The sequence below is a fragment of the Punica granatum genome, unplaced genomic scaffold, assembly GCF_007655135.1.
Source record: "Punica granatum isolate Tunisia-2019 unplaced genomic scaffold, ASM765513v2 Contig00357_ERROPOS270092, whole genome shotgun sequence".
NCBI classification, from domain to species: Eukaryota; Viridiplantae; Streptophyta; class Magnoliopsida; order Myrtales; family Lythraceae; genus Punica; species Punica granatum.
Genome location: NW_022204300.1, coordinates 41034 through 68687, shown reverse-complemented (window position 1 = coordinate 68687; position 27654 = coordinate 41034). Strand labels below are relative to the sequence as shown.

General features: G+C 35.1%; 2 protein-coding genes across 3 annotated transcripts; one reads left to right on the top strand and one right to left on the bottom strand.

The window, feature by feature from the left end:
• Positions 1-6832: 6832 nt before the first annotated feature.
• Positions 6833-10423, top strand: LOC116190185 (inactive beta-amylase 9-like). Its single transcript, XM_031519844.1, has 3 exons — positions 6833-7338; positions 8284-8766; positions 9238-10423. The coding sequence occupies exons 1-3, from the start codon at positions 7078-7080 to the stop codon at positions 10132-10134; spliced, it is 1641 nt and encodes a 546-aa protein (XP_031375704.1). The 5' UTR covers positions 6833-7077; the 3' UTR covers positions 10135-10423.
• A 4597-nt stretch (positions 10424-15020) lies between these two features.
• Positions 15021-19677, bottom strand: LOC116190190 (tubby-like F-box protein 3). Of its 2 annotated transcripts, none has more exons than XM_031519851.1 (6): positions 19119-19677; positions 17090-17177; positions 16697-16826; positions 16420-16599; positions 15498-15961; positions 15021-15337 (listed from the first exon to the last, which is right to left on the bottom strand). In XM_031519851.1, the coding sequence occupies exons 1-6, from the start codon at positions 19422-19424 to the stop codon at positions 15327-15329; spliced, it is 1179 nt and encodes a 392-aa protein (XP_031375711.1). In that variant the 5' UTR covers positions 19425-19677; the 3' UTR covers positions 15021-15326. The 2 variants fall into 2 exon arrangements, with proteins under 2 accessions (XP_031375711.1, XP_031375712.1); XM_031519852.1 differs by having other exon boundaries at positions 15488-15961; positions 19119-19675.
• Positions 19678-27654: the final 7977 nt, after the last annotated feature.

The following is a 27654-nucleotide window of genomic DNA, read 5'->3' as shown; positions in this document are numbered from 1 at the left end:
ATCAGGGTGTATTTCAAATTTTCATAAGCAAAAAAAAAAAAAAGAAAGAAAAATTGTGGCCAGAGATTGAGGAGCTTCCTTCTGAATTTTCCTAAAATTGGATCATTGAATGATTGATTTTCCTTAACCTGTTTATGTGGCACTGCCATGTGTATTGCTTGAAGTCTTAATCTCAAATTTCCCTGAGAAAACAAACGCTTTGATATCAATATTCTGATATCTGATAAGACCCCTGATAAGTCACAATACTAATACTAATACGTCTCTATAGCTAAAGCGTACACGTATGTATAGTCGAAGTATAATGGCACTCGTCTTCGACTTGAATTCAATAAATTTTTGGTTCCTCTATGTCATCTTTTATTTCCACTCATTCTCTGTTCCCTATCTCCTACTAAACCCGTAAATCTTCTTTTTAATTGGATAGAGAGAAGCAGGAAACTATCATTCGGATACAAAAAATTAATCACTTTAGATCTAATGAGTTGTTGATCTCGGGCCAGGGGGTGCTCTATTGTTCTGAAAATCAAGAGAAGTCGAAATCAAGACTAACTCAATGGTGGTCATGGAGGGTGTAATTCATCAGATGGGAGGTAGAGGACGAAGTGAACATTTGGTAGAGAAGAGTATATATTTGGTAAAAATACTAGTAAGATTGGACGAACAAGTTTTGAATGTTCAAACTTACATCATCCCCAAGTGAGAAAAATCATACATAAGATAACCAATTGAATGTATATAACGACAGCAACGAATAGTAGTACCTCTCGATATATAACTATTGATTCTATTCTATTCGCAAAGACCTACCTCCTTCGACCAACGATTTATAATAGCTAAAAGCTAAGTCATCCATGTACATATATACATAAATTATCCACTTTTCTTCCATGAATATGCACGTATATATAAATATATATATATGCAAAAAGTTGAGATGTCATGAAAAAATAGAAAGAAATCACAAATTTATATGAGACTTGAATTCAGTAATCTATGAACTTAAACTTTTGGATTGAATATGAGTTCAAGTCTATTTAGATCCAAGACAGAATTTTACACAAAGCTATACATACATGTCCCATTATGAAAATATATACAGAGAACCTGAGACAACCACAGAAATCGGATATGTGCGCAATATCCAAACCAAAAGTAGCGTCGAAATAGAAAGAGATATCGAAGGTTTCACATCCACAAAACCTAAACCCTATAAGAGAAAACAGAAAAGACAACAATGGCAGGTAACACGTTTTTCTTTGTGAGGCTGGCCTGCCCAGATGGAATGGCCAATTGTCTAAAAACCATCAACTGATGACTCAGCATCCAGGACCCAGCTGTAGAAATGCGCCACGTGGCCGGCCAATCCAGAAACACAATAAACAGCTTTTACAAAACAGACCTATAGAAAAACAAGTGGGGGCGGTGGTAGTCGGAATCAGATGAGGTGGAGGTCCTCGACTTCTCCACGTCCTCTGAGGAGCTCTCACCTCTCTCCTCATATCCACAAAAGTATCATCTCCTTTCGGTGTGGATCGGCCAGATCGGTGAACGGTGTAGAGTTGAAAGTGTGTATCGTTTTGATCCTCTTGTTTGTGAGTGTGTCATGCCGATCAATTCTCTTTTGATATATAATAATCGAGGATTATATTTTAATTAAATGTTTGTTAATCAATGATTAGCTCAGTCCGTAAGTGCATGTAATAATTTCTGCTCTTTTTCACCCAGTCTATGAACTTCATCAGCTTCATCTCGTGGGAAACATTTTTCTCATCAAAAACAAAATTAGCTAGGCCTAATAGAAATGCTCATAATGTTTAAATTAGAGATTCTATCATGGTTGGCTAGAAAAAACAAGCATAGTGATTGTTTTCTTTTCAATCTTAGATCCCATTAGATAAGATCCGAGCCGCACATTTTTCCATGAATTTTTTACTTGAATATTCACCCCTTACAATTTGATAATCTATATTTTCGACCCCAAATATTAGTGCAATCGTTTGTTCCCTTTCACCCTCAATGCAGAGAACACTGGCTATCAAATTTCAATCCTTCACGAGATGATACATCTGCAAAATTAGACGGCAACAGGAAAATCTGATTTTGCTCCAGTTTTTTCCATTGCATCCCACAATTCAATTGTATTAATGTTAAAATCTGTCGCACAATAGAGGAAACATAAGATGCAAGAATATCAATAAAGTTACATTTATCAATCCACTTTGCAAAGTTAAAATTAAAATGGTCGGGGAAAATCAACGGACTACAAAGAGAACACGTGTGGTCGGTCATCCTTATACATCTTATATATGTGTGAGTGTGTATGGTGGGATCTGATTACAAGAAACATCTCGAGAAACCTATGAGGAAATGGAAAAATTAGTTTTTCGAATCGAGCGTATCCCGGCGGACCAAGGCTTTGCCTGAGGCCCTCCCTGATTCTTTTAAAAAAAAAAAAATTTAAAATACCTTTATAATTTACTCAATTGAGTTTACATACAAATTCGAATTTGCCCGAGTTTACAGGTGAGACCGAACATCGACGAGAAGATACGTGGCCGAAAGTATAGATAGTCAAAATATTAATGGTGAATCTTAAAATAAAAAAAATAAAAAATACTTGTAAAGTCATAATCGCATGTCATGAAATTCGACGATCAAAAATAAAATGACTTAGTGGTTATTTAACCCGTACATCACCCATGTTTAAATAAATAAAAAGCAAGTTCATCAATTCAACCCCAGCACGCGTCTTGCCTTGAATAATTGTTGGGTAGAAAAGTTCGGTCAGAGGAGCAATTATTTTCTAATCTGTGTCGTAACAATAGTGAGTATAGTCAATAATTCATTTTAATCTTTCCTTCTCGATCGGTTCATTATCCGTAATTTATGGTCATTATAAGAAGAATGTTATTATATCTTCCTAATAATAATTAACTTAAATTTTATTCACAATGACATCAGTTATAATTTAAACAAACAACATTTAATGATTATTTAAAGTATATGAAAATAATTACACACAGTTCCTAGGAGAATTTATTTTTGATATATAAATAGAAGCAAACGTTAGGCATGCCATAATTAATTGATATATATGGGATTTCCGAAACTTCTCATGTAGCTTTGTTTTCAATTTTTTAGTTAGCAAAAGGTGTCGGTGTGATCACGTAACAACCCATTTGGCGTAATAATATTTGAGTTATAACAATTAGGACCCCAACAGAGCAAACCCATAATCAGAGCATTATAATCACAAGTGAGTTCGACGACAGATATGGAGACCTCTTCCCCTTATTTGCCAGGAGACGTGAACCCTAAATCTGAAACTCGGAATATTATTAGCAAAATGAGCTACCATATGATATCTGTATTATGAAAAGCCGCAGATGATGGAGTCTTGGTCTCACTTTTTGATTTCCAGTTTTACCCTTACAAAAAATTAAGGAAAAATATATTATATGGCACAACATTTGGCTATTGTATCAAATTTGGCACTTAAAAAAAAGTTCATCATCAAATATGGCACGCTGTGATTTTTTTTTTTTGCAAATCTAATGTTTTGTTATACATTACGTACACGTGAAACAAAGCTAATATGATGCACCTTTTTAAAGGTTATATCAAATTTGACATAATGATTATACGATGTACGGTAAGGTGTATTTTTCCCAAAAATTTAGCAACGAAAAGAAAAACGAAAATTTGGGATAAAATTGAGCATTTACATTTTCTAACTTCCTCTCTACTTCCCTATAAACACTCCAATGATTTCTCTCTACGAATAACTAAACCGTTGTTTTAAATCTATTTTAACAATTTATTATCTATTGTTATTTCCTTATAAAATTTAATCAATTGGTACTTTTTGCAATTACCATTATTTTGATAATATATTTTTCTAATGTCACTGCATAAAGCCTAATGCTTTCTCCTCTAATTTATATATAGCATGGAGAATTATTGGAGATAAAAAGCGAACAATCACTTATTCCATGAAATGAATTTTTCATGACAATTGCATGTGGATGATGATTAATCTAATGTTCTAGGTAAGAACAAAACCTATATGTGGTGGGGGGACGGAGCTGACGTGGAAGAGAAAATTATTTGTGTTTTCTTTCAATGTGTGGTCAATGGTGAATCATCGTACAGTCAGCTCAATCGATTGAGCATATATTGCCCTTATCCATCACTAAAGAAATTAGAAGACAATTTAAAATTGGATTATTTGATTTTCGTCAAATTGAGAAAAATATTTTGAAGGGAAGTAAAAGTGGTGAATTTTTTTAGGTGGGTAGTGTGTCCTACATGGGGATCGGACGGCCAATTCAACCTCGTCTAATTAACGTTCAAATTGGGACCCACCAAGGATAGAAAACTTTTTTCTTTATTTATAAAATTTATAAAATTTCTTTAGTTAACAATCAATAATTCGGGTTATTTATATATATATATATATATATATATATCCACGGATCCAAAGAGAATATATATATAGATATATACTCAAACGATTGATTATATATATCAATATATTTTAATATAGATAAATAGATATAGATATAGTATGAGTTCTCTCTTGGATAAGGTTGCCTCCAAATTATTAGCATTTTTTTGGTAAATTATTAGTAACACCAAGAATAAATTATGTCACTGTATAAACTTTTTTTCCCCATAAAGATAACGAATTATTAGGGACCTGTCAAGTTGAGCAATGTTAAAAAGAAAAACGATGACTTAAGAATCTTGTGGATTACATTCTCTAGATTTAAGATACTCATGAAAATTTTTAATTGAAATAATCTCAATCTTGTAACTTATTCATTAAGAATCTATATATGTATATATAATATAATTTTAATGAGAAAGGCCATTTATAATATCAAAATATTGCCTCTTTTTTAGTAACAATCCCTTGGGGAATAATGTTCAGCAGTGAGTGTATGCAATCATCCATAGGACATGATCATCCTCCCGACATGTTCGATTTGAATCATAACTCTAAAGGCATGGGCTCATCATGTCACCGTGATCCTATTGAGGCTCCAGTGAAAGCTCATACATATCTTCAAGCCTATAGTAGGAGAATTATTTACCATAAGCGAGTTTCCAATAAACAGGGAGACATTTCCCACCTTATTTCTAGGAGACTACATCCCTAACGTGGATATTAAAATATTAGCGTATCACAAACTGAGCTACCACCTCATTGTTGAAACCAATAATCTATACGGTTATATAAAGTCAGATAATGGAGTCTTGATCTCGCTTTTTAATCTTTTCATTCAAATTTGACGATTTAGCTAACATGACGTATAGTGTCAAATTTGACACGAAAATCATAACTCATGCTGTATCATGTATTTTTTAAAAGTTGTATCAAATTTGACACATGGCTAAATATTGTACATATAGTGTAATTTTCCCGTAAATCTATTCCAGCCAATGAAAAGAGAGTTACCTTCTTTAAAATTAACCCTCAATCTTATTTTAGTATTTTGTTATATAGTATTATTTACTTTTATCTTTTTTGTATTGTCGTTGTGTGTAGCACCGGTGCCTGCGTTCTCCTCTAGATTATATTAAGCATGAATAATTATTGGAGATGGAGAGCGAACAATCGGTGATGAGTCCATGAAATTGATTAGTTATGACGGTTGAATGTGAATGATGATTATCTTAATCTCCTATCTTTTGTAAAAAATACGAAACTAATATATGGAGGAGGAGACAGAGCCGACGTGGAAGAGAAAATGAATTTAATTTTCATTTGGGTAAAAATGATGAATCATCATACAGTCAGCTCCACTAATTGAGCGTATTGCCCCTTATCCATCACAGAGATATTCAGAAATCAAATCAAAATTGAATAAAATAATTGTATTATTTTATTTGCGTCAAAATCAAGATGAGAGTTTCTATGTGCTAAAATAATTATTATATAGATATAGATATGTAGACATGTATAATATTTGTGTAGGCATGCATGCTGCCTCCTGATGGAACATTTATTTATATTATTCGTTACATTATTGACAATAATTTATATATGGATATATAATATGATTTTTCTCTTGGATAAGGTTGCCGCCTCCGAATTATTAGTATTATTAATAGCACCATTAGTGATCCGTCAAGGAGTACAATGTAAAAAAACAATTAAATTAGAATCTTGTGGCTTACAATCTCAAGTTTGAAGATACTCATGAAATTTTTAATTGAAATAATCTCAATAATTATAATTAATCCAAACATTTAAAAAATTCACATATCTAAGTATATATAACCTTAACTAATAATTATAATTATAATATAATAGATAATAGATAATAAAAGTTATCTATAGAAAAAAATCTATTATTATCAGAATTTTACTCGTTTCAACTCGAGCTTGGACTTGTCAAGTCATCGATAAGTCAAGATCAGTGTTATTGTATTACCCTAATAATGATCATAAATATCACTAATGATCATAAATATCATCGGAATTCAAAAATCCTGCTCATAGTGTCATGAGTTATATTTTCACACAGTATCACGGATTATTTAATATCCGTGACTGTTGGAGAAATTATTAGACATATCTTATCTTTTAAGAAAAATGTAGTAGTTTTTTTTTGTGGAGTTTACAATCCAACCTCAAAATTTTTGTGCGGCCGAAATTTGGCAAGACCAGGAGCCGACATGCGTCAGGTTCTTTTCAAGAGGCGCATCACCGGTTTCAATCCTCTGCCGCCGGTCCCACTGAAAAGCGCGTCGTCTCCCTCATCCATACCGACTCTCTCTTCTCTCCCTCTCCTCTTTCTTTATATAAAGTCGCGCATTCGGCTCGTAGCCTCCCAAATCCATCTGCTTAAACGATCTGCAAATCCTCCATTCTCTTTCGATTTTATTGCGTAATCTCGTTGTTCTCCGGCAGAATCACAACCCCTCTTATCCAATTTTCCGATTGATTCTGTGGTTTTCGATAACTTTATCCCGAAATTCCCGCTTCCTCTACTTCGAAAAGGCGATTCTTTTATCTGAATCTGCTGCAAGAGCTAATAGCGTGTTGTTGCGAAAAAGAGAGAAGCCATGGAGATCTCTGTGATCGGGAGCACGCAGGCGAAATTCGTAAAGGCGGATTCAGCGTATAGGGTTCTTGGGTTCTGTAGTTCGAGGAGGTACGATGATGTTCTCTCGAGAAACTCAAGGGTTTGTCTCGGTCAACCCAGCATCAGGCTGAGAAGATTGGGGTTGAGACTCACCGTTAGAGCTGTTCATACTGAGCCGGCTCTGCCCGCGAGAGTATCGACCGATCGGTCTGCTGCCTCTGCTCCATCAAGATCTCGACCTGTAAGTCTTTACTCTCCCCTCTGTTTCTTTAGGTTTGGTATCGGTTTGATTCACTAATTTGGATTTGTTGGGCACATGACTGAATACTGCCTGCCGGAATCTGCTTTTCTTCTGGGAATGCCCTTTTCGTGCTTTAATTGAAATCTTGGATAAATCTTTGTGGAGAAGTATGTTTTTGGGAAGTAATTTGTTTTCTTGTCTGTCTGAGGCTAGGGAAAAGTTATTTTCATCTAGGTCGATGGAATTTGGCACATTAACCTTAAAGGGTCGCGCTAACCCGAATGAGGTTGTGACGGAATCTGGCTCATCAAACAAATTTTCCTGGAAACTGACTCGTGCCAAACCAGTTGCTGTTGAAGTATTTTGCTTTGCTTGTCGGTGATGATGAATCAGTTGAGAAGCATAAAGCTTAGCTTTCAAATTAGATGGCCAAGCAGGGGTGAACAAGAAGCTTTGTTGCATTGGGCTTGTGTTTTAATTCTTGTCTAGGCTCAACGTTAAGTGTCAGTAAAATGTGGATGAATTTCATGAAATGTATAGGAAAACCTTTGATGATATATAATCCAATGTATAGGAAAATTTATAGTATAAAAATGGTAGTTTATTTGAGTAATGAAAATGTTGTCTTAATTTGAGTTTCACCTGTTTTTGTAGTGGCGTAGTTTGGTTTGCTCGAAACAGGATCCTTCTGGGCTATTGTAACATGTTAGAAATTCCTATCGCATAGAAAAATTAGGAAACGTCTGTCGTTTGTTTGTTTGACTATGCCTTTGTTAGTTTGCAGAATTCTACATATGGTTGACAATAGTAAACTTTTCATTTCTTTTGCATCTCAATTAGATTATGATTAGCTACATGAGTATAATCTATATTTATCCCTCTGCGATATTCTGTAGTCAAATTCTGGTTTACGTTGGTTGCTTATGGACTTACTTATCTTTGTAGAACAATGGGGTGAGATTATATGTCGGGCTACCTTTGGATGCTGTCTCCGAGGCCAACACAGTAAACCATGCGAAGGCTATTTCTGTGGGACTGAAGGCTCTTAAGCTATTGGGAGTTGAAGGCGTGGAGCTTCCTGTGTGGTGGGGAATAGCCGAGAAGGAAGCTATGGGAAGCTACAACTTCTCAGGCTACCTCAATCTCGCGGAGATGGTTCAGAAAGCGGGCCTCAAGCTTCATGTCTCGCTCTGCTTCCATGGTTTGAAACAGCCCAAAATTCCTCTTCCTGAATGGGTGACTCGCATTGGAGAGAATGAGCCTAGTATATATTTTAGTGACCGATCGGGGCTGCTTTATAAGGATTGCCTGTCTCTTGCTGTCGATGAACTCCCAGTCTTAGACGGGAAGACCCCGATTGAGGTTTATCAGGACTTCTGCCAGAGCTTCAAGTCCTCATTCTCCCAGTTCATCGATTCCACGATCACAGTAAGAACTTTTTCCCTTCATTGTTCTGTCATTTAGAGCGGCCTAGTTAATTGAGGGTAAACCATGATATCATGGTTCTTCTAGCCATTATGACAAATGTTTCAAGATGGACCATTAACAACTTTCTGATTTATAACTGTTGAATTGAATAATGATAAAAGTTGCCACGATAATCAAAACTCGAACTGATTAGTTCTTGTCTGGTTCTCTCTGGTGGACTGAAAATCATATGACTGATGTGAACCGGGATAAATGAGCCAGTTCATCTGGCTAACCTTTCCTGAACGAGATTATTGTTTATTTTTTAATTTCCTTTCTGGTTGCTTTTGTTAATATCCTTGAAAATAACTTAAGTTAGTCGTAGAGCCATCAATACCCAGTTTGATATCTAGCAATCTTAGTACTGATGATGACTTTTTCCCTTAAAAGGGAGGTTCTAACACGTTGGCATTTTAAATGGCTGTTTTGCAGGGAATCTCAATGAGCCTTGGCCCAAATGGTGAGCTCCGTTACCCTTCTGATCACGGCCAGTCGAGAAACCTCAAAATACCTGGAGTCGGAGAGTTCCAGTGCTATGATAAGAACATGCTTGCGCTCCTGAAGCAACACGCAGAAGCTTCTGGAAACCCCTTTTGGGGGCTCAGTGGTCCCCATGATGCGCCGAGCTATGACCAGACCCCGAGCTCGAATGGCTTCTTCAAGGACCATGGAGGGTCGTGGGAGTCCCCCTATGGGGACTTCTTTCTCAATTGGTACTCGAGCCAACTGGCATCGCACGGGGCCCGCCTCCTATCTCTGGCATCCTCAGTCTTTAGTGATGCTGATGTAGCGGTCTACGGGAAGGTACCTCTCCTACACCCGTGGTATAGGACTCGGGCTCGCCCCTTGGAGCTAACAGCTGGATTCTATAACACGGAGAGGAGAGATGGTTACGAGGCAATAGCAGAAATGTTTGCACGGAATTCATGTAAAGTGATCCTGCCTGGAATGGACCTCTCAGATGAGGACCTGCCTGGGGAGGCCCTTTCAAGTCCTCAGTCGCTGCTCCGTCAGGTTCGAGCGGCCTGTAGAAAACTGGGGGTTGATGTCTCCGGGCAGAACTCATCTGACAGGCGAGTTGCAAGGGGAGGATTCGAGCAGCTCAAGGAGAACCTGTCGGGTCAGGAAGGTTCGGTGGACTTGTTTATCTACGAGAGAATGGGAGCTTACTTCTTCTCCCCGGAGCATTTCCCTTCATTTACTGCATTTGTACGGAGCATTTATCAGCCTCAGATGGACACGGATGATATTCCCGACGAGGAGGTAGTAGGGGCCGAAGAATCCGTGCCCATGGCCTCGGAATCGGGTGTCCACATGCAGGCGGCTTGATTAGTTGAATTAGACCAAGACTTGGGGTTAAGAACATACGTATTCATTATGTTTGGCATGAAGTTTAGATTCCCGGGCTTATTGACGGGACGTGCTGTAATTTTAGGAACGGATTAGCTTGAGATTGCTGTATATAGAATATGGTAATTGGAGACTTGATGAGCATCTTTTTAGTTTTATCTTTAGAATTTTGGGTAAACCACCTTATCCTATTTTCTGCATTTTCCTTTTGGAAGTGGAAAGGGAGAAAATTGGAACACGAGATTTGCTTTACTTCTCTGTTTGGCTATGACATTTATTTATTTTATTTTTTGAAGGAAGTTGGTTGATTTCTTTACGGGTAGACTAATGGAGTATTACGACGCGGTTCCGTTAGTATGAGGCAAGAATAATATTAGGCACATCATACCAGCGGAGTATTATGACGACCCTTTTTTTGGTTGAAAGTCGTTCATTTCTTTCCGGATGTAATAAGATTATGCAGACATACTAAGAGTATTGTTGCAGCAGAACCTATATACAATATTAAAAGTTGGGATGAGTCGAGAAGCGTCATGTATGATGGAGAGTAGGGTGTAATCGAGCTGAGCCGAGCTTGAACTCAAGGGGCTCGAAGCTTGGCTGGAGCTCAAGGGGCTTGAAGCTTGGCTGGAGAGTGGAAGCCCAAGCTCGAGCTCGGCTTGAGTTCGATCGAGTCTGGAGAGGTGAGCTTGAGCTTGGCTCGTGAGCATTTCGAGTAGCTCGAGCTCAGCTCGTCAAGGCTAATCAATTTTTTCGAGCTCGAGCTGCTTGGGCTCGATAAGCTCGATAGGCTCGAGCTCAACTCAGTTGAGCTCAACAAAATTCTAATTTGATAAAAAAATAAATACAATAAACACATCTAAAGTCTCGATAAGGCTTAGGCTTAATGCTCGCGAATCGCTCGAGCTGAGCACACCCAGGCTCGAACGTGGCTCATGAGACTGTTCGGCTTGGCTCGAATTTGATAAGACCTAGCCGAACTCGAACTTTCACCGAGCTGAGTTCAAACAGTTTGTGAGCAAGGTTGTCAGAATCGCGATTCTACCTAGAATCGGTTAAGGGTCGTAGAATCGTGAATCGCGATTCGAATCGTGAATCGTAAGATTCTACCTGTAATTTTAAAAAATAACATATATATATATGTAATATACTTTTCTGAGCAAAAAAAATTAATTCTTGTTCATTCAAATAAAAACACAAACCAACAAATCAACAATAAGTCATAAAAACTCAAAATATCGTTACAAATTATCGAAATTCAAGGTTCAAAAGAGGAGAGAAATGATGGATAACACAAATGCATGCAAATATTTCGAGAAGGCATCATCCCCGCCTTCTTATTATGAAACGAACAGAAGGGTATATTACTAAATTAACTAATCACGCATCTTCTTATGCTATATCATAGTACTAATGCATTTTACTTGAATAATAATATCTCAACATTCCGAACTTTTGGTAGTATAGAGAATCATACACTCATTTGATGGCAATGCAATGCAGGCAAACCTACAAAGAAGAGACAGGGAACATAAAATAACAGAGAGAAAACCGATAACATAAGTTTTCAGACATCAGCGCAGGATGAAGATCAGCATTTCAATATTGTAATCTTGGAATTTCCAGTTGGAACCATTAATAACCTTGCACTCATATCCGAAAAATAAATGACAGAAGAGATTAGTTAAAACCGCTAGATTTCTTCCCATCAAATTATGGGCCAAATTGATACTGTAAATCATGTCTTGACAGTAAGTGGTTCGATCCAAACACACATATCGGACAACCACACATGACAAGAACGGGCAAACAGTAACGAACAAGACTGTTAGCCGGCATGGCAATAGTAGTTAGGCTGGCAGAACGATGCATCGATAGTGTACACATATGGGGACTCTAGAAGGGAAAACAGAGCCGTTCGAGTCGAGGATGCACTGACCCAGATTTCTTGCAGCGAGCTCAACAACAGCAAAGACAACGGCAAAGAGGAATAAGATGAGAATTCGGGTAAGATTGGCTGCAGTAACGCGACTCGCGAGTCTGAGAATTCCCAGAAATGCTGATAAACCTCGACAGCAAAAGCATCGGAAACACATTAACCCATCAAACTCAATCGAAAGGAAATAGCAGAGAACATGAAGGATACATCCATTCAACCGCGAAAGGGCTGTGCAATTGGGGTAAAAGGGAAAAGTACTCGACACTTTTCATACCTGGAAAATGCAGAGGAAGTAACCGCAAGGTCCGCAACCGCAATCGAAGCTTGGACAAGCTAGCTTCTCGGAAGAAGAAGGTGGTGGACCGTCAATCGAAGCAAGTAGGTGGATCGAACTATCGAAGATTTCGTCGAAGACGTTCGAAGGTCGAATTGGAAGGACTTCAGCAGGGGAGAAATTAGGGTTTCATGACAGGAAAAGAGGAAGAAGGGCGGGTGGGAGAGGGGTTTCGGGTTTGGGCTTTTGGGTCCAGGCTTCGGCCCGCTTATTGGGCCCGGGCTTGGGCTGAATCCAGCCTGAACGTAGAATCGCAGAATCGGGCCGATTCTGCAATTCTACGATTCAACACGCGATTCGGTTCCGATTCTACAATCCCGACTCACCTAGCTGAATCAGAATCGGTGATCCTCCTTGAATCGTAGAATCGTACGATTCTATGATTCGAATCGCGATTCTGACAACCATGTTTGTGAGCTATATTGTCTCTCTTACACCCCTATCGGAGCGGCTTTTTCCTTGCATCGCGTGACCCCAATAGAAACATGACAAGTGATGTAATATTACAATGACACATTGCTTCCCAAAAAGACTTGCAATAGAATATCACAAGACTAACTTATAAATAAATCTATTTAACTGCACGTTAAATCTTCATTAGCTAGTGGACTTCACAGAAGAGCACGTGAGATCTTTGATCTAGACTCTGATCAAGTAAAGACTTCATACATCTCAATTAGCTCTTTTAATATAAAGTAATTTTAACGAGTCTTTTCTTCTGGTTCGATACTCTTTTTAGTTTATTTTATTCAAGTATTCGTTATATCCTAGGTTATAGAAGCATACTTGATGAATGATTTGGATAAACACTTGGCGTCTAAGATGCAAATCTTTCCCAACATTTCATGTGAGACGTTTTTTAGAAGATAAAGTTACTTGTATCTCATATCATTTTGCTTGAGAAGCTTTACGAAACTAGAACCACTTACTTTTCATTTGTTTCACATTTTTTAATTTCGTCAAGTTGAGAGTGGAAGTCCTTTTTTAAATCGGGATCGCAATATATTTTTAATATGAGAATTATATTGCATCAATATCGAAGTATTGCGTAAAAAGATCTGCTTCTAAGTATACCACAAACTCTTCCAATACAATTGTAATAAATTAAGATGATAAAAAAAGATTCCCCTTCGCTCTTAACATTTCTTACATGTCTACATATATATAATTCTTTATTCACGATGTCAATCGATTATATTTCATATTTGCATATTTAAAGAAAAAAAATAATGGGGGCTCAATAGGCAATAATTCTAGTCCGTGCATTTGTGCAAGCTTACCGTCTTGTAAATATTAAAAGCCGAGTCGACGTATCTATCAATGGCTACTTAGGACAGATAAGAGTTCTCCTCGCCTAACCTTTTGTATGATTGCCAACAACAATTTGACAAGAGGCGAAGTGTTGGTGCCACCTCACTTCTCTAAACCGATGCATGGAAGATGTAAAGACTGTGCCATAATCATGGACATTTCTAAAAAAACAAAAAGGAAGACATAATCATAAACGAAAGTACTAACGAGGAAGCTCTTGCTAATCTAATAGAGAAGGAAGGATGTGATCATTGGATTTTCTTTATAAGGTTTCTATAAGATCGTGTGGTTAAAAATGAAGGCCTCTATAATTTTTACGAATAGCTAATCGAAGTGATTTGCGAACTGTACATGATCATGTTGTTACAATTGGTGCAATTTAAGATTGCATGTGCTCGAAGAAAGGAAATTTTAGATTTGAGGAGGAAAAAAGTTTCGACTCAAGTCGGAAGTATGACTTATTCACTATGAATTTCTTTAACTTCAACTGATAGAGCATATTGATTGATGGTGCAAAAAACAAAAATAGGTGATTAGACATACTAAAAGTTTTTCCTTCCCTCATAACATTTCTCATTTACGAGTGTCTCAGTTCACGGTATTAACTGATTTCATGTTTGTATATGTTAAAAATATTAAAACAAGAAAATTATTCGTCTCAATAATTCTAGTCGGCGCATATGCACGGCCCGTTGTCTAATTGTACATTATAAGGCTGTTCCATTAGTATCAGGCAACAATAACATAGGCAGACCATACCGTTAGAAACGTTGATTGCATTCGCAGGACACGAGTGCCTCCGATAAAAGCGAGCAGTCATCGGGATCATATGCTCCTCTCGGTGCACTGTTATTGGAGTGCACACAAACCACAGTTGCCACCGATGCTACTAGGGCAATCCTCCCTTCGGCTGTTGCCATTCCCCGGCAAGTTAGTAGAATCGCTGCGAGTCCGAGTCGCAAATAGGAACTCCTTCAGCCTGTTGGAGAAATGCACGACTTCTAATCCCAGAAAAACCTGAACCTAATAAGCATCTAGCCGGACATCCGAGAAGTGATGCTGGCTATAGCAGCAGTATGGAGACCGTTGTGAGATATACACCACGCTGGGATTACTCTGTAGAAGGGTGGATGAAAGGTGCTCGTTCACACCCAAGAGGAAGGGGACGAGGAAGATGCCAGTCTGAGGAAAGTAGACATGATTGGCGAGAAGGGACGCGACGGAGGATTGATGCCGTCACTGCAAGTTGAGGACGGATGTATTTTCTTTTATACACATAAATATATTGCATCCTTACATTTTATTTATAGCAAAAGAAGTCGGCACAAACAATATATGAACACGATTGACATCTTCTCTTTCAGGTTAAAAAAAAAAAGAAAAAAAAGAACATATATATACAGGAACAACTACAACAGGGGACATACACAGGTTGCTGGACGACTAAGTCTATAACTTCAGAAGACCTTCCAAGTCCAAAAGCTTGATTATTTCTTCAAATTGTTCATTCAGCTCCGAGGACTTGAATCCTGAATTACGACGTCTTTGTCTGGTACTCGACTAGAACAATAGTTTACAAAGAGACCTTCAAATCTTACCTGAAGAGAGAGAGAGACGTAGTTAGAAACCCGAAGAAGTAATTCATGTTTATATCAAATCGTCGGTGTTACGTTCCTTCTAATTACGGGGTGTAGATAATAATCGAGTCAAGATGTTCTTTTCTATAAACCTTTTCAATGACATAATACCTTTACTCACAAGCAATCTTGGTGTCGAAGCTACTGAGACAGATAGCAAATGCCTGGAAAGCTGAGATAGGGTAACGATAGTCCATTGTGAACAGATCCTTCCCCACCTTCCCGAACTGGAGGATGATTTTCTCGTGTTGTGGGCCTGCTGCTCCGTTCTCCGGGGAGGCGACCAGCTGGAAGTTCTTCACCGAGGCTACTGTCACTCTCCCATGAAAGTTCAGGCACCAGCATTGAAGCTGCTCGTGCCACCTTGGAGCCTTGTTTCTTAACACCAGAGCTCCATCCTTCTGAGTGATCACCGGACCCGACTGAAGACTGTCACTACTGTTTGATTTTGTCCTGAAAAAGGGCAGTGACGGGAAAAAGTCTATGTTGCTGAGGAAGATCTCGGTAGGGGTAGGGGTGACCCCACCAGGTTCGATTGCTGATGCGGGAACTGTGTCCATAACACACTGCATTCGCCTTGGACCCCTGTTTATTCAATTATATTTTTAAATATCAATTGGGTAATTAGAATATGCAGGTAAAAGGAAAAAAATCGCAGTTCAGAGTATATAATCTCAATGAGAACATAAGAACTAATTTTATTTCATGAAAAGATGCAAAAGAACAAGCAGAATGTTAAAAAGTGCATATTCCACAAGTAAGAAATTTTCCACGAACGACTTTCCCTTTTTATGGAGAAGCAGAGAAATTCATGAAAGATATTATGTTGTACTGTACCTTCATGAAGTGTCGCGTTATTTCGATTCTAGCAATATGCAACTTAGTTCATTTTTTTTAAATCGTACTTTTTCTATTCTCAAGAAGAAAAAGAAAGGAATTTCCCAGTTTTCCAGAATCAGGTAGATTTTGCAGCAAGCTTGTATCGAGGCGATATTACTAATATCTGCAAAAACCAACTGAAATTTACGCATATCCGCCTGTACCTGTTACCCAGAACATTTAATTCGTACGAGATGTGGACCACTGGGTAGTTGCCTGCAGGGACCTTGGGAGAGACTTGCTTCAAATTCACGAGCCTCGTGGAACGACTTTTTGTCATGCGGGCGCCAGCATGAGGCGGTTGAGCATCAAATACAGTGAACTTGGTCCCAAGAAAATTTGACCTTTGCAAGATGAAATATACAGAATTTTTCAAACTCAATCCAATAAACTCGAGAGAAATGTAAACTAATCATATGAAAGAACTATCACATTCTTGACCTTAGCTTCCCGACGTAAGAACAGCTGCCTTTTGTCATATCATCAGCATGCAGAGAGATTATGTAATCAGTGCAAGTTGGGCGCCGACACTTGCGTGCAGCTAGGAGGAACTTCCCATCATCCGTTAATGCTGCCACAAGCTCAGAAAAAAAGGGAAAGATATTATAGAAATTGTTTTCAATCTTAAAACAAGAGAACGTGTCCTTATAGCAATTGTTCTCAGTTTTTTGAGTATTCCACTTTTTTCCCATCGTGCGAAAGAAGAAAACAAGGATAATTAAGTGATAATGTAGACCTCATCCGGCATGTTTTGTAAATTGCAACAAGGACGGATGTTAACGAAGCCTGAAAATTCTTAAGAATTCCAGTCTAATTGCATCAATTAATGCTTACCATTTGTTAAACCGAGGTAAAGAGAGTACGATTGGTTGGACCGGTTCCGTCTAATGAAGCACTGCATAAGGAAATCCCTTGGTCCAGGCTGCAAATGACACACACCAAAGTAGGAACGTGAGAGGAAAATTCTAAATACGACAAATTATCAGTAGGTTCCAACCCAAGTAAAAAGCATACATAGGTAGGACGCAATAGGGCACACTAAGATTCTCCATAATGGTTGAGGCATCTCGAGCGCGATATTGCTATCAGACACATTACTGGACCACGAGGAAAAAGGGAATTTATCATAAACTCGAGCACCCCAAAAAAGTAGAGCCAAATGGTCCCTCTCATGATGCTCCACTTAATAGCTTAGTGGCTGTCCATCTAAGAATTTCTCAGGTCAGTCCAAGCAACAGCTCATTACAACTGGCAGACAAATCAGTTTATTTCAAGGACAAAGCGGAGAATATGACCTGCATACCAAAGTATCGAGCAAATCCACTACGTGTTGCCCAAACACAACATCTTGTTAATAACAAGAAAATCACAAACTTTTCACATTTTAACAATTCTAGCATGAACTTTTTTCCTTATCCTAAAAATGCACAAACTTTCAATTTGATAATAATTTTAGCATGACGTCAAATTTTCCATTAATTTGAACGGAATCGAGGCCACAAAGGGCGCCGATGACCGAGGGTGCCAGCAAACCCAATCGAGGGTGGTGGTCGGAGCCGAGGCCCCTACCTCCCGGAATTGGGAGAACCCTAAAATTGGGGATTCTCCCGATTCCAGCGAGTGGAGCCACGACCCCAACCATCACCCCGATTGAGTTCTCTGGCACCCTCCCCTTCAATTAGGGTCACCAGCGCCCTCTATGGTTTCAATTCCGTCCAAATTAACGAAAAAAATTGATGTCGTGCTAAAATTGTTATCAAATTGAAAATTTAATGCATTTTTAAGTTAAAAGAAAAAAGTTAGTACTAAAATTGTTAAAATGTAAAAAGTTTGTGGGGTTTTTTTTTTTTTGTTATTGATCCCAATTAAAACACTGTCAAATTGCTTCGACTTGAATATTGGGCCTTTCCTACAATTACGTTGTTGTAGTCGAATGTAAGATAAGGCCTATAAAATTCTCCCTCGCATGAAACCATCTCTTCAATAACTGCAAAAGACATTTTATTTATACGGCAGAAACTATATCCAACACCGAAGCCGGCACGAATTTGTGCAGCACCGTCAAAATTTACTTTCAAAAATGAATTTTGCATTCTGATAATTGTGTTTTCCGATCATGACAGCCACATTAAAAGCCGGTAAGCCGGTTTAATGTGACGGACAGAGAAGGTAAGTCTCTTATCCTCAATCGCCAAGGCTTACAACTTTGACCAAAAAGGGCCGACAGCATTCAAGGTTGCAATTAATGGCAGGAAACACAAAATCATATGTCCAAATTAAAAATTGCAGATTCCCCTCGTTTGTTTTCAAAGTCGTAATTTAAGATTTTAACTTAACTTTAACTCAAAACACTACACAACAAAACACACATTTCAAAAGTCAAATTAATGGGCCCCATATATTATTAAAATACAATCCCATTATAATTAATTATCTATACCTTCCATTCATTTAATATTTCAAAAGTCAAATTGGTGGATCCCATATATTTTTATCTTCTTCTACAATCACAATCACAATCACAATCACAAATTCGTGACTTTAACTCCGAAATCGCATTGAGTATCGTGTGATTGACAATTCGAATGCAAATCAAACTTTTTTTTTCCCCATTAAAGCCGTTCCCCAACAGAAACAAAAGAGATAATAAAAAATAACCAAAAAATAATTAGAATCGCTGGAAATTAATAAACATTTTTCCTCAACAAATCTGCCCTGAAAATATAAGCTTGAAAATTCCAGCCTCAACCGATCACGAATTGGATTCATCACACAATTCAGTAATTTTCTGGATTTTCCAGCGAAAATTCACGAAATTATTCACCAAAAAAAAAAATTATGGCAGAACAGAGAGCCTTGCTACCTGTTTAACTGAGATGGGGAACGTTAGCTTCCCGGAAACTTCAGGGGTCTTGACGATCTCCTTAGTGAGCACCCTCCAGCTCCGGCAGACGCCGGCGCAGGCCACGACGCTCTTCCTTGGCGGCCACTCGCTCTCCGACGCCTCGATCCTGACCAGGACCTCCCTCAGGAGCTCCTGCGGCATGTGGGCCCAGCAGCTCTGGCTCAGCCCGTCGGAGGCCTCGTCCACCGCCGCAACCGCCGACCCGTCCTGCACCACCCGGCTCGAGCGCGACTTCATCTCGTGCAATATGCTTCTTATTGTCATTTCCAGATCTTGGGGTTGTCAGAGAATTCCCATGGAAAAATCGAAGCTTTTGAGGCTGTTTTGTTTTTGTGTTTCAGCTGAAAATGGGTTCCGACAGAATCATTTGTTGTCGCTACACAGAGGCGGAGAGTATACTGCAATTTGCTGAAATGATACGGCGGAGTAGAAATTTCTGGTGGGAGAGAGAGAGAGAGAGAGAGAGGAATTATTATTTCTTCTCTTTTCCTTTTTGGGGGGGAGGAAATGAAGAATTAATTAAATCTAATGAAAAGAAAAAACTATTATATAGATTGACGTTTGTCATCCATAAAAGACGCAATCATTATTTTTTATAATATTTTTTATATATTATTAAATTAATTTTTTAATATTAAATCCTCTCAATATTTTTTAAAATTCAACACATTTTCAACAACAATACAATCATTATTGTTTTAATATTTTCTTTAAATTCTTTAATATATATTTTTAATTATTTTTATCTTCATTTCCTCAAATTAAATTTTATTTTATTTTATTTTATTATCAAATGCACTGTGAGCATTTCTTATCCTATTTATTTATTTATTTATTTATTATTAACTAGTCACGTAATTGTATATTTAGTATTGTATTTAATTCATGAATTATTAATGCCAAAACATAACAAGTAATAACTTCTCAAAAATATTCAATAAATATTTATTATGAAAATTTTTAAAAAATTTAATTATAAAATTGGAAAAAATATCTTGGTATATATTAATAGGAAGGCTGAAAATTAATTACGAAATGAGGGTTTTGCTCATAATATTTACGTGAGAGGCTCTCAACACACAAGAGGCGAAATTCCATCAGAGAAACAAAATTAATACATAATTATATTTTGTTTCTTCTTTACTTTTTCTCTTATTTTCATTTTTTGGACTTATCAAAAATTAATTTTCATTTTTCAGGTCAAGGTGATATTCCAATTAAGTACTCATCAGCAGATAACCTTAACATATTGAGAAGGAAAATTCTAATTTCCTAAAAAGTGAATTATTTACTTTTTTTCCAAAGAATATGGATTTTGTTATTATTTTCCCCAAAATTTATTATTGCCATTATTTATGTTTATCCATGATTGAATTAAATAATAAATAATGGAGATAAGCCGTCTTAAATTTTTTTTTCGGTAAGGCCTTCTTAATTTTTTCGTTTTATCAAATAATCCAGATTTTTGGTGGGAGACATAAAATACTAACTGACTAATTTGGATATTAGCTGGCAGCATTTTAGGTAATGGGGCGATTATCTACCAAATCCTACCTTAAACAACGAGCATTCAACAACTTTCGAAATCCTCCCCCTCCTCACGAAAAAAAAAAAAGAAAAAAATTTCTATGTCGACCTTACCAGAGTTTGATCCTTTTATCTCACATTCAACAAACCCATACACAATAAATTGTACTTATCAAAAAATATCTTATAAATCGTAAAGACTGTATCAGTACTGTGAGGCATTTGACAATATTATTGATTCCCCATCTAGTTATCTTCGCTAGTGTTGAGTAATCTCTCTCTATATTTATAAAAGGTTGTATCACATTCTATTTAATAGGAGTAGAATCGTAAATATTTAATAAATTAGTATGTTATATAGAAATTGAATAATGTTAATTATTATTATAATTAAAAAAAATATATCCAAAAGAAATATTAAAGAAGAATTCTAATAACTTTGCTATTTTATTAGTAAATAAACTTACTTAATTTTAGAGACATTAATAATTATTAAACTTTACTTAATTAATATTAATAATCATTATTAGACCTTAAAGTTAAATTAAGTAAATCTCTCATCATACTGATTAGTCATTTTATAAAAAAAATTAAATTTAGAAAACTTAGTATATGAAATATAAGAGAAAAATACAATTGCGAATACTTAATGTCAAAATTTTATAGACTGTGATTATATTATTTTTCATTAATAATAAACTAGCTATGATTTTTTTTATTTTATAATTATTTTCTTAAAAATTGAATTGATAATTGAGATAATGTCTATGAATCATTTATTTATGAGTTCATAATTAATATTATGTAGTGTGACTATGAAATTTTTTTAGTATAAGGATAATTTTTCTATTTTCTATATATTAAGTAACCTATAAATCAATATCAATAATTTTCTCAATATTTGTCATTTCTTAATAATTTCTTTTACAAAATCCATACAATGCGTGGGTTCAATAGCCTAGTTACCATAAAAGTTGAGATAAAATCTATTAAACTATAGAGTCCTCATCCATCACGTATATTGTCCGAAAGAAAAAAAAAAGACCTATCATTTATTTTAGTACTATTATGAAATACATAAAGGGTAAATAAACTTAATTTAATAACGAGAAATAGTGCTCTATATTTAATTTACTCTAGGAAGGAGTCCACGCTATGTTGTGGGTCTCTAAAAACTCTTTTTATTAACAATTAATACTTTCACACAATTCAAGTATGAGAGCGAATATTAGTAATATTAGAAATTATATTAACAAATTAATGTAGCATGACTCATTTTAAAACAGATTAACACTCTAATTTCAAAATTGGTTCAATTTTGTGAGCATACATGAACGTAGAGGAATAATAAATTAAAATTTTAATTAAATAATATTGAAAATAAGTATGAAAATGCAATGTCTATATGAAATTTTAAAATAATGATTAAATAATTTTCACATGAGAGGGAAAGAAAAATGGAGAATACATATAAATAAGAAGTGCAAAATTAGAAGGGAAAAATATACCAAATTAAAAATTGTACTAAGTTATATATAGAAATTAAAAGAAAATTGTGAAAAGCAGACATTTAAATGGAAGGTCCATGAAGTCACAAGGTTCCCTGAGATTAAGATGGACCAATTTTAATGTAAAGTAAGAAAGATAAAATATACTTTTCAGTATTAGGTGGTTAAAAATCTATCTGAACAGTTTTTATTTATTAGTTATACTTTATATTATATAGCATGTTTACAGCGGTAAATTAGAGACTTGGAATAATTAAAACAAATAAATCAAGCTTGGGGGTTTGGGGGTGGTGGTAAGAAGAGAATAAAGTATATAGTAGTGCTATTACAATCTTACAATTTTTCTAGTCACAAATATACTTGTTTACATCATATAATATTTATGTGCTTATATTAAGTAAAATATATATATATATATTTTAAATTAAATGCTATATTATAATGTTCTTGCTAACGACCCGTATTGTCATACAAAGTACCAAATGTAATCTACGAACAAAATTTAGTTCGGCACAATTTCTAAAAAATATGGATAATTGAGTTTATAAATAAATTTAATGAAATTAACTCATTTTATTATATCATATACATTAATTTTCTAAGATGGGCGCCACGTCAGTATGGCCATTAGATGTCGACGGAAAAGATAACGCCGAGATATATTTGATGCAAAAAGTAAACCATGTAATAGATTTGACAAAAAAAAGCATAGGATAAATTTGACAAAATGGATAAATCATGGTCATTTTAGGTAAATACCGTAAAGATAAGATAAAGATATACATAGTGATCTATATATGATATGCATATACATATACATATACATATACATATATATGGGTAGGTGGGAATCAAATCAGACCAAATAACAAATGGTTTTTCTAGTTGCTTCCTTGTACAAAGTCTAGATGTCAAGGGCTTATTGATCAGGGGAAACAAAAAGAACAGGACACCGTTGCCTCCCTCAATCCTAATTTCTTGAGTTGGGTGGGATTCTTTCTAATGAGAATACGCGATATTTTTTAAAATTCATTTCCACTCAGACGGGGACTTATTCTAGTTACAAAATTCTTTCGTAAATGATTGCATTATAGTAAAAGTTTAATCATGTTCACTATTTGTGTCCCGCCCAGTGATTAAGTCAGGTGAGACTTCTTGCTCCATATTGATGTCTACATGCACGCACTCCTTAAATTGGAAATTTGGTGATTTTTCTTTTTTAGCAATTAATAATTCATGATACAAAAATTGGGAATTTCTTTTGATATGTACAAAAATCGGGGAATTTCGTTTGGCTTCAAAAAAAAAAAGAAACAAGAAAGGAGGGAGAAAGAGATTAGGTTTTGATTAAAGAATTTGTTGGCCCTACCTTAATAAATTGTTCTTATCATGATTCGTGGGAAAAAGAAATATATATATATGTGTGTGTATTTATTATATTATACAACTTCTAATGGTTTATGAAGTGGGCCCAACTCAACTTAATCAAGCTAACTGCAATTTTGAATCTTCAGAGTTTCAGTCGATGGGCGGATGGCACGAAGAATTGAAAGTGGTATCTCTCGTTTTATCTCATGTGCAAAGCTTTATAACATTGATTCTTTTCTACGATTGGCGGTATTTAGTTGATGTCATATTTAATTAACATCATACACGACCAACAATCATAGAAAACCCCACTTCTTCCTACCGAAGTACATGAATTTATTACGAGACCACGGTTTCTTCTAAATTAATAAATAGTTCGATCTTATCTTTTGGAGGATATCATTGATATCCCAAATTAAAAAAGACAAAGAATTTATGGAATAAATTTTTCCCTTCATAAGTTGTTTTTTTAATATTATATTTCCTGCGTGCTTTGGATAAGCTAACTAGATGATTGTACTGTATGGTTTTTCTCTTTTTGGGTATAAGATTATCCGGGGGAATGTGCCCGCGTTCGCGGGTACAAAAGTTCCCTCAAATAATTTAGGGCAAATTATAAAAAAAAATTCAAGTTTAGTAAAATATCTCAGTTTTGTTCTAAATTTTGTTTTGTAACAAAAAAAATCATAAGTTTTCTAAAATGTCTAAAAAATGACCTCCGTTATAACTTCCGTCAATTTTTGCCTACGTGTGACCTACGTGGACCGTTAAAGGGACCCACTAGCCTACGTGTGACCTACGTGGACTGTTAAAGGGACCCACCATCAGCAACAAACATTGACGGAAGTTATAACGGAGGTCATTTTTGAGACATTTTAGAAAACTTATGGTATTTTTGTTACAAAACAAAATTTAGGACAAAATTGAGACATTTTACAAAACTTGAGTTTTTTTTTTGTAATTTACCCAATAATTTATTAGATAAATATAATATTAAGAAATTATTATTTGTAGTACCTACTTATTTATATATGATTATAATATGCGAAAATAATGGATTTGGAATATTTATGGATTTTTCCGGATTAAGAGAAAAAATGTTACTTGTAATTAAAAAAGTATGAGTATAATATTTTTATGCCTTGTCTAAAATTTATTTATAATAATTATAAAACTATGTTCTATTTTATTAGGCTATTTTTGTAATTGATATTTATTAGGATATTGAAATATATGAAAATAATTTATCTGATATTTTTAATAAAAAAATCATTATGATATATTAGGACTTATTCTATAACCATGGTATATACCGAAAAGTATATGATACTCTAAATTACTTTCGAACATATGTTACTACTATAAAAATATTAAATGAATTACCAAAAAAACTTCATTATATTGAAAAACATTATTAACTCTCAGAAAACTACCTATATATAATTAATTTAATTAATTAATTTCCAAAGAAAATAAGAAAGTCATCCTCTCTTAACATGTACATTAGGGTAGAACTCATATTTCGATAAGAAAAGGAAAAAAATACTTGAAGTAAACCTCTAATTGAGTCACTTGTCTTTCTATAAACGTATTATTTAAATTTTACTTATTATATATATCATTACAATATTATCTATGGCATTAAATTAATTGTTATTATCTTTTCAAAAAATATTATTATGAAATATTATTCTTTAATAATATTTTATCTTACCACGCATGGTAAATATAGCTTCGGATGTGAGTCTTGTGATTGGAGAATATTTATGATCGAGAAAGATTTATTTCTTAATGAATTGTCCTCACTTGAACCTAGATTAATCGAACCTTGTGGACTTTTGAAATTAAACACACTAAAAAATCATAAATAAAAAATGACTATTTAAATTGGTGACTAATTGTTGAACTAAAAAATTGTTGACGAATTGAAATAGACATTTTCATCAATGAGGATTGGTCATTTTGGTTTTATGTGAGTCAGCAGTTGTTATTCTTAGATAAAGTATCATGTGCAAGTTTTCTGACTGAAAATTCACGATTGGGAGAAATTTATCCGTTAGTGAGTCGATCTTGCTCAAATCTAGACTAACTAGCAAATTTTGAAATAGCAAGTGGGACACACCAGAGAAAAAAAAGATATGTATAATTAAATTTAATAAAATTTAAGATTTTTTAAAAGAGGAATGTCTTGCAGGTGGAAAAAACTCACCTACTTGCCCCCACTTGATATGACTGGAGAAAATTCATGATTGAGAAAGATTTATCTTTAATGGGTTAATCTCGCTCAAATCTAAACTAATCAAACCTAGTAAACTTTGGAATAGCAAGTGGTACAAATCGAAAAAAAAATTAGTATAATTAAATTTAATAAAAATAGAGAATACAAAAAAAAAGAGGAATGGGGTGTGGTGGGAAAAACCCACCCAGTCGCCCCCTTCTATTATATGGACTCGCTTTCATATCTTTGTATAACTAGGTTGCAATCCCGCAAGATGCCATCGGTCAAAGAAATTTTCTGCGATTTTTAATTTGAATTTACAATAATGTAATTAAAAACCATGACCACTATATATTATATAGGTCTTAAGTAGCCTACTAAGTTGAAATGGTAATTTTTTTTTGAATAGGTAAGTTGACAAACTATATTCGGAATAGAATTCAGGTATTCAATAAAAGTATCTCTTTATTACAACGAAGTCAACTAAGCGAGAATTAGTTTAAATCAATAGATTGACTTAGACTTATATTAACCGAAAAAAAAAAGGATACTTCTAAAATCATAAATAAAAAGATACTACTTATGGTGATACATTGGAATATGCATTTTACCTATGTGCATTGGTTTTAGGTGATTTGGTATTGTAATTGAAGAGAGATTTATCCTTTGTGGATTAAACCTACTCGAACCTATATTAATTGGATTAGTTCAACGTTCTAATATTAGGTGGTGTTGTTTTAAAAAAGAAGTTAATTACTTATATTAAATAATAAATAAATAATGAAATTAAAAAAATGGTGAGAATTCCGTGCGCGAAATATAATTTTTAATTTACGTGCATTGGTTTTAGGTAATTTGGTGTTTGTGATTGGACAAAGAGCTTTCATTAGTGAATTGACCCCGCTCGAACCTAAATTAATCGACTTCGTAGGATTTTTCAACACCAAGTGGTGTCACAGACAAAACGTCACACTCGCCACCTCCATCAGATGGACGGGTTTTTATGTTTTTTTTTATAAATGTAATGTGATGTAATTGAGTGATTGTATCTAATAAAAATTGTACCTAGAAAATATAAATAATAAGTTAAATATTATTATGTCAACAAGTTTGTGAAAGAGCATTTGCTCATTACATGACATCAACTTCAAAAAGATTAGTTTGGACAAGATTCCCAATGTCTACTTTCTGGGTTGTATCCAACACAAATGGTTTTTGAAATTATATATTTTCCCGTCAATTAATATATTAATCCATGTTTTTGAAAATGACTAGTTCTTGTAAATGTAAATTACAAATTTGCTAGTTCAGCAAAAAAAAAAATTGCAAATTTGCTGAAAAGGGATATTCTTCTGAAAGTTGTAAGTCACCAAATGTTATAATGTACAGGATTGTTCCCTCTCTGATGTCCAATTTTCTAGTTGTGTGTCCAGCCAAATTTTTGAATGCCACTCATCATGAAGGGAGGCTCCATTGAAGCCACGTCTTAAGAAATTGTAACACAGAAATAAAAAGGAGAGAATATAGACAGAGCAAACGAAATAAAGTCTCATAATAGCGATCAAATTTAGATTATAACGATGGACTGCAAATCAACGTAGTACTTCTTTAAATCAATTGAGAATACTACATGTGGACGGATATTGCAGGCTACATAAATATGACGGCCCACATTATCAAACTTACATTTATTTCCTTATCCTATCATATACTATCGACTCAATGGTCGCACAAATAAATGTGTTCCTCCGTAGCGCAACTTATTAGAATATCCATTTTGTATTATATTTTCGCAATCAAAGAGCCATTATCTCCGTAAAATTTCCTTGCTTTGGCTTGTCATAAATTAATAAAAGAAAATATTTTTTAATTA